Source organism: Malus sylvestris, chromosome 14 (genome assembly GCF_916048215.2).
Source record: "Malus sylvestris chromosome 14, drMalSylv7.2, whole genome shotgun sequence".
Classification (NCBI taxonomy): Eukaryota; Viridiplantae; Streptophyta; class Magnoliopsida; order Rosales; family Rosaceae; genus Malus; species Malus sylvestris.
In genome coordinates this window covers 28694188-28702636 of record NC_062273.1, presented here as the reverse complement: position 1 = coordinate 28702636, position 8449 = coordinate 28694188, and the positions used below count along the sequence as shown (strand labels likewise).

Below are 8449 nucleotides of genomic sequence, written 5' to 3'. Positions count from 1 at the left end.
TCAAAGTTCAACCACTTCATATATTAATAAACATGACCATACACTTCAAAGTTAAACATGATTGTATTATCTCCTGAAATAGGCCCACAGGGGACACACAGATGTGCCACATGGACACCTTCCTCACTCATCCATGATAAGGTCAATTATTTGAGATTCCATGCACAAGAACTCCTTTACTATAAATGGTAGCTCCTCACCCACATTGTCCAAAACCCAATTGAAGCCTTCAGGCAGCGGAATCAGCAAATCCGAAAAAAATAAAAGAAAAAGCAATGTCTGAATTCACAGAAGATTTTCAAAGCATTAAACCTTCATTTCCTTTCTTAGATATTGACCCAAACATGGAACTAGTAAACCAGTTTGCAGACCAATTCAATGTTCCAAGTGTCATGGAATATCCAAGCTTGAATTTCCACACCTACATGCCCTTCACAACCGACAGTTACTTGTTCAGCAATCAAGAACCCGAGTTCCCCGCCGGAAACATGGTCGAAAACTTTCCAAAATTAGAAGTTCATCAGACAGTTGAGGATGGAAGTGAAACCAAGAAGAGAATAGCAGTGGGTGATGCATCACAGAGCAGCTCTGGAATCTCTACTCCCCCAGTTTCTGAAACCGGGATTACGCGAAAAAATGTAACTATTTAAATCATGTTTCTCAGTCGCTTGACTTTGTTTTGCCTTGTCTAGTTCTCTGTTTGATTTTGTTCGTGGATTCGCAGAGCGCAGGAAGAGGAAAGAGGGTCAAGAGCAATGAGAAGGAAGATGAGAAACCAAAGGAAGTTGTTCATGTTAGAGCCAGGAGAGGCCAAGCCACTGATAGCCACAGTCTAGCGGAAAGGGTAACTAAATTTGCATGTAATTCTTTTATTTTTTATTTTTTATTATTTTATATGAGCGATATTCTAGTTCAATTATCGAGATAAATTTGTTAAATACATTGTTTCTTGGTTTTAATACATAAGAATGTTGTCAATCAGGTTAGAAGAGGAAAAATCAATGAAAGACTGAAATGTTTGCAAGATATTGTCCCAGGGTGCTCTAACAAGGTAATTAAGAAATTTTGTAACATAATTAATCTCAGTAAAATTTTATTACTAACTTAATAAATTTAAGAATTGTATGTTTAATTACGAACTCGTTAATGTAAATTACAGACGATGGGAATGGCGGTAATGTTGGACGAGATAATTAACTATGTTCAGTCCTTGCAGAACCAGATTGAGGTTAGTTTGACAATGATCGAATGTTTCTTGTTAATTTGTTCTCCTCTGGAAAATTAATGTTTCTTTTCGCGTCGAATATTTCAGTTCCTATCTATGAGGCTGGCTGCAGCAAGCTCTTTCTATGACTTCAACTCAAATACTGATGTTACGGAGACAATGCAGGTACAAAACATGAAAACGCATAACGTTTCAGTAAAAAAAATTTGATGGCGAGGGATGAAATCCTAATTTTGCGCGTTCGAAAACTAAACTAATAACTTTTCTATTTTTATGTTGCAGATAGCAGCAGAGTTGGAGAGATTGAAGAGAGAAGCTGCAGGATATGGAGGGTTTGGTGCTAGTTTCCAATCACCATCTTCAACTTGGTCCCCCTGAAACTTGAACTTTGGATGATATTACTGGATGCCAAACACATGAAGATGCTCTCTCTCCCATGTCCTACTCCTAGTGTCCTACTCCTACAGTTCAGATGTTATGATTTTTGTCCCTACTTCATGTTATATATGTCTGGCACAAGTGGAAAACCAAAATTTGTAAAACCCTAATTTGTATGTTGGGAAATTTATTGAGATTAATACAAGGCACACAGTCAAACTTTCTCCCTAATTGTTGTGGTTTTATTAACTATATAATCAGTAATTATCATGGCTGTTCCAATATTATAATTACCTACTTTAATTTAATAGAGATTTAAACTCGAATATAACAGATCGGACATACTGCTTTAATCAATTGACATAATTCATATGTACAAAACCGACTTTATGTAACATAATAAAGTCATGACTCATAACCATAGATCCATAAGAGGTGGATAAACACTAAGCTGTCAACTAAAGGACACTGCTAAGGCAACGGCTGGATGATTAGTAAGTACATGTTCTCTTGTCTAATGTGCGAACAACATTTAACTCCCACCAACTTGTACATTTAAGATCATGGGAAATTTGAAAATTTTGGACATATATCTTTTATGTCGACTTAGATGCAACATGGACGTATTAGCATCACCAAGTATTATAAGCTTTTAGTGCGATGTCGTTTGTTTTACTGTCCACATTACATTGCTTGATTGGTTCGAGATACTTCCATCTTAGTGTTTCAGTGATAAATAAATTCTTCTCATTTTATGTCGACCGAATATTGGAACGATTGGTTTGAGATACTTCCATCTTAGCGTTTCAGTAATAAATAAATTCTTCTCATTTTATGTCGACCGAATATTGGAACGATTGGTTTGAGATACTTCCATCTTAACGTTTCAATAATAAATAAATTCTTCTCATTTTATGGCGACCCAAAATTGAAACTTGGAAGTAACTAATTGGCATTAATGTATTGATTATGACCCATGAACCGAAGTGTCCCAAGCTTGAAATGACAACTGAAAGTAACCCATAGAGTTCATGAAATCTCATGGAGGTTGCCAATTCATGAGGTGAATGATTGGGGGGAGAGAGAGAAATGTGAAGTTTTTGTCTTCAAGTTTTGTTGTTGAAAGAGGGAAAGATAGGTGCAATGCATCCATGAAAACTTGGAGGGACAGCAAGAATGGGCCAGAACATGCCCTAGAGCGCATGAGGCAATGTGGGATCTCAAACTTCTGTAAAATGATAAGTGCTTATGAACCTCTCTCTCTCTCTCTCTCTCTCTCTCTCAGAAGCCACTTTCCAATTTGTTTTCTCCTCATATCCCACTCAAACTTTCTTCTTTTCTTTGACCCCTCTTTTGACCAAGTCTCTTGAAGCAATATGCAATATGCATGAACAAAGAGGAGGAAGAGGACTCAAGGGTCCCCTCTAAAAGCAATGGAGAATGGATATGCCAAATATTCACAAATTGGATTGAGGAGATCACATATTAGGTGGAGTTGGGAAAGTACTAATAACTTAATATGGGCAAGTTCAAGGACCCTAGATTAGAAGCTTTTGAAGTGGAAGATGTTAGCTTGTCAAAAATCTCAAATCATTGTACCCACTAGATTATGGCAAAACTCAAAATAGCACAAAAAGGAAACCTAAGTGTGTGCAATGTGCATGCATCTCATTATATTAATATGCATAAACCTCAATGTAATCTGATTCATCACAAACCATCTAAGTAATTGTACAGTGTCTCGAGGTGATCTATGTCGTGGTACAAAAGTGTCAATCATACTCAAATGGTGGAGCTTGCATCAGTCTTAATTAAAATTGAGATAAACGTCGTGACACAAATAATTAAAATATCATTTTAAAGTCCACAAAAGTAATTTTCATTGATGTTTTGGCCCCTAATTGTGAACATCACAATCAACTTTTGAACGGAAACTAAACGAAATTACAATTTGCCCTAGAAAAAGTACCTTTCTTTTTGGAAACCCCTAGAAAAAGTACCTTGAGCTATACATAAGTCATGATAATTAGTTCCTCCAGTGCACACATGGGCTTTAATTAAGACAGCCCATAATCAACCAAGGTGGGCTTTTGTTGTTCAGACAAGTGTGGGACTGGTTTACTTTTTCGGAACTTTGTCACCGAAACGGTCGTATGAAGCTCCAGTGCTACCGCTAAGTGCAAGTTTGCAACCACTGAAATGGCCCAAAGGTTATCATGATCTTGTCCTGGAGTGTGATGGGGGTGTGGTTTTTTTATGGACAATGTTTTGCTGAGGGAATTCAGATGTTTGTTGAAAGCATAGGTAGCGAATTTACATGTAAAACCTTCCTATATCTTGCTGCTGGTAACCAGCTCACGTCCAAGTAATTCGTAATGGCCTTCAGTGTTGCTTGCCTCGCCTTGTTTTTGTTCTCTAGTTCTTTTGATCATGGCTGCGCATCTGAGAAATGGGAAACTACTGCAATACCGGTTTATTTGATATGCTGGTGAAAGGGGGTGTGGAGAATGACGTTTTCGATAGTTGTTTGGTTCAAGCCTCTTGTGCCGGGAATACGGAGATTGTGTTGGTAGCTGCTAAGAGCGGCTGTAAGCTTCTTGTTGAGTGGTTTGTAAAATAGGGTTGCACGAATGATGATTTCTGCCTTGCTGTGATGGCTGCAACTTCCAACAGCCAAGTTGCTGTTGCAGCCTATCTACTTCCTCAACTTCCCCATGATTTCCATGCAAACAAAAGCATTGGAATTCTCAAGGTTGCTGGTAAACATGGTGGTTTTAATTCTCTTCGCGGGGTTGCAGTTCTTCTCCGTTCTGATTTCTTAGGTGACCCTTCCTGCAGCTACTTATGCTGTTGCAGAATATATTGCTCGGTTGGATAACAACAACGATGCATGTCTGAACTGAGGGCTTTTTTTTCAGGAACATTGGTTAGCGAAAGATTTCTCCGACGGAATAAGGCAAGGACAAGAACACTACATGAACATTGTGAGGATTTTAAAGTGGGGTGAATCTCCCGTTTCTTTGGATCTTCTAGCCCCTGAGCTGAGGGCAGCCATTGCTTGCCACTGTACAGAGAGAGTGTCAAGGCACCAGGCAGCCGTCTGGTGTCGCAAAGGTTGCGAGGGCGGCTTGTTGAAGCTGTGAGAAGGCTTGGTAGTGGAGTCTTAGATGGGGTGAGCCAGTGCAGAGAGCTCCTAGCTGTTTTGGAGCATCGTCTTCCTTAAAGATCACAGTACAAGTAAATTAAGGTGGTCGTTGGTCATGGCAGAAATCAATCCCACAACTTCTTGCCACTTCTCCCTCTCTCAATCTGCATTTTGTTAAGCCCTTAATTACTGTTTTAATTAAGTTCTAAATCTGATATATCCTTGGTATTTGAGGAATTGTGTTCTGATCATATTAGCCTACTTATTTTTTTTATCGGATCAATCCAAATACCAAGTGACAGAAATAATAACATCAAGAAATAAATAAAGTTTTTTTTTGGTCAAACTAAATTTCTTCCGTTAATTACAAAAAGGCAAGTACAAGAAAAAAGGGAGTCTACTACCTAAATACAAGCCCAACAACAAATAAGAAAATACAGTAGATAGCACCAAAGTGGCCAGCTGAACAATAACAAAAAATGACATACCCCGACCCGGAATGTCCACTAGGACTCCGAATCGAGCTGTGCTGGCCGATACCTGGATGGTGATGAAGCCATAAAGTGTGATGATGATGAAATATTGTGAATAAATTTAAACCTAAGAGTGCCTAAATACCAAAATGCACTGGTGAGCGGGAATGAACCCACTTCACACGTGACATTAGAGTATAAGTAAGTACAGACGAGTGAATTAAGAATCGTACCCTCAAAATAATCTCCAATACTAAGAATCGCCACGATTCCTCGACGATAAGAAAGCTCAGCTAAGAAGATCTGGACGGTGAAGACAAGACAAATGTGAGTGGCCTAGTAAATAAAATTTTAATAGAAACCATATAAATTTCTATAACCCCTCGCTACAACACCTGTATAATTTCTAGAATTAGAATATAAAAAAAAAAAATATATATATATATATATCAGTTCAAGTCATGCTTCATATGTTTATAATCATATGCTAACTTATCGCATATTCATCACGTCTGCTAGCTCATCACGTATTTACCACATATGCTAGCTCATCACATATATTCATTATATATGCTAGCATTTCATCACATATAGGCTAGCATCTAAGTCGGAGTCACCTCTAGTGACTTATACGACATATTCATATCTCATCACATATCTCATCAATCATGGCTAGCATGTAAGTCGAAGTCACCTCTAGTGACCTATACGACATATTCATATCTCATCACATATTTCATCAATCATGGCTAGCATGTAAGCCGGAGTCACCTCTAGTGACCCATACGACATATTCATATCTCATCACATATCTCATCAATCATGGCTTGCATATAAATCGGAGTCACCTCTAGTGACCTATACGACATATTCATATCTCACCAATTCAACTAATACCGTATACTTACTTGAACTTACCTAAACTTACTTGAACTTACCTGTGTGTCCTGCGTTCACCTTTGCACTTCAAAGCGTTCACAATAATTATGTGCAAGGAATATACGTATGGATATGTGATGATGAAATCTAAAATAAAAACATTTCATAGTATTTCCAATTATATAATACGGTGTACTAACTATTAATCACCAAAACATAAAGTTAAAACGCACATTTTTCACCAATATCCCTCACATTGCTCAATTACTTAAACAAGGCTATTGTCTCGATTATATAATCTCATTTCTTATATGGCTGCATCTAACGTTTCGTTAGACTGCCTACGTACCCTAACAAGGATCAAGCCATTCATAGTTCGCATTAATTAATTGTAGATAACATGCATATGGATATACTATGACATAATCTAAACTCAACCATCTATTAGCACTTTATAACACACACACACACACACACACACACACACACACACACATATATATATGACATGGCATAAAATGCATAAATCAATTTAGAAGCATTTGTGGAACTATCAACTATATGCCTATGATAAAAGGAAAAAACCCACTCACTTAGAGTCCACGCTATCATTCTCTAGCACGCACATCGAGACGTCCCGAAAGATTGGCGCTTATAACAATTATCGGATCACATCTCATAACTATTATTAATAGAATACGAAATTCACATAAGGCACATCCTCAAGGACATTCTAAAATAGTTTAAGACTCATTGACCACGAGTCAACCGTCGATCAAAGATTGACGATAGGGTATACAAACCCGTATAACTCGATCCGGAAGATCCGCATATCATATTTTCAATCCACAACTCCAAGGATCCACATTATGCTTTTAGAATAACATACTAAAATTTCATTACAATCCAACGGTCGGATCTTCGCCAATTGCCAAAACTAAGTGACGGTTAACCTTTTATTTTATGAACTTGCAAATCCAATTCGGGAAGATCTGTATATCGGATTCCCGATCCGTAATTCTTATAATCCTTAAATATTACGTATTATCATGTAACCAAGTTTGGTGACGATCCAACAGTTGGATTGTCGATTCATATTTTGACTAAATCACGTATCATAACAAGTTTTGATTCAAACGATCAACCTATGTCATTCAAATATCAAAAATAAATTCCCAACATTTAACATAGCCTAAAAATAGCATTGGTGGCCCACTAACCACGTGCTGCCGCCATGGGTGACGGTCGGCCGTCCCGACTCGTCGGAAAATTCAACTATTTTTAAAAATTCCTAAATTTTACAAGCATGTAAAGCCAATCAAGGGGACCATTTTTATACTTGTGGCCAAGTCAAATTTGGTGGGGAAGTGCTCCAATTCGTCACGAATCTGTCGAAAACCCTAAAAATTGGGTGCGGTTCAATTCGACAAATTTGCAGCTCCGCTGTCCTTAAACTTATTTGGACCTTGTTCCTGACCTCTAGAGAAGGTGAATGAGGGTGATGGTCGACAGTGTTGGTTGCAGAATTGGTGGATCACCGCCACTGTGGCTTCGGGACACCCACGATGAAATTCGTCATGAAACGGGCCTTATCCACTCGAATAGTTGGTGATCAATAAAGGAGAAGGGGCGTGAGGGTGTTTTCAGGTGATGGGAAATCCTGATTCACGGGAAAAACGCGTGCAATGTCGTCGGAAAACTACTCGAGATGTCCAGGTATAAGTTGGGTCGAAAGTTGGGTCGAAAGGATCTGGCCCTGGTTGGCTGCTCTCATTTCCTTCCTTGTTTCTCCTCCCATTGCTCCATCTCTCTCTCTTCATCCTCTACTGGTCCGTCCCCCTCTCTTCACTGATTGGGCAGCCAACACACTTTCTTCTTTCTCCTTTCTTCACTGATTCTTTTTCTCCTTCTTTCCCTTCTTACCAAATGAGATCTTAAAATAATATAATAGTACTTATGAAAATATATAAAATAATAATAAATGGTACTACCGTTACTCCAAATCCACTTCCGCTTGCGCCTATGCGGCCGTATTGTCGAGTACTTCATAAATACACTAAAAGAATATTTAGCATGTCTCACTACACATTGGTCAATGAAAGTCAACACTTTCACCTCTAGGGCATTTTCGTAATTTCACACTTTTAAAATTATAACAACCATAATTTTTAGGGATAGGCTATCACAAAAAAAACCTAAGACTGGAAAGGAAACTAGCAGCCACCAAATATGCCTCCATCGCAAGGCCACCACCACCACCAAGAGAACAAACCAACGAAACAATTGGATCAACAAAAAATGGGGGTGAATGAGCCACCAGTGCAGTGAACGCTTCCCTAATCCTACCAA

At 38.4% G+C, this 8449-nt stretch overlaps 1 protein-coding gene across 1 annotated transcript; it reads left to right on the top strand.

Annotated features, from left to right (window-relative positions):
• Positions 1 to 200: 200 nt before the first annotated feature.
• Positions 201 to 1834, top strand: LOC126599976 (transcription factor BEE 3-like). Its single transcript, XM_050266466.1, has 6 exons — positions 201 to 638; positions 725 to 844; positions 983 to 1051; positions 1160 to 1228; positions 1313 to 1390; positions 1508 to 1834. The coding sequence occupies exons 1-6, from the start codon at positions 276 to 278 to the stop codon at positions 1601 to 1603; spliced, it is 795 nt and encodes a 264-aa protein (XP_050122423.1). The 5' UTR covers positions 201 to 275; the 3' UTR covers positions 1604 to 1834.
• The last annotated feature ends 6615 nt before the right edge of the window (positions 1835 to 8449 follow it).

Coding starts and splice junctions, on each gene's coding strand:
- LOC126599976 (XM_050266466.1), top strand. CDS start 276: ATGTCTGAATTCACAGAAGATTTTCAAAGCATTAAACCTTCATTTCCT. Junction 845..982: donor GCCACAGTCTAGCGGAAAGG/GTAACTAAATTT, acceptor GTTGTCAATCAG/GTTAGAAGAGGAAAAATCAA. Junction 1,391..1,507: donor ATGTTACGGAGACAATGCAG/GTACAAAACATG, acceptor TTTATGTTGCAG/ATAGCAGCAGAGTTGGAGAG.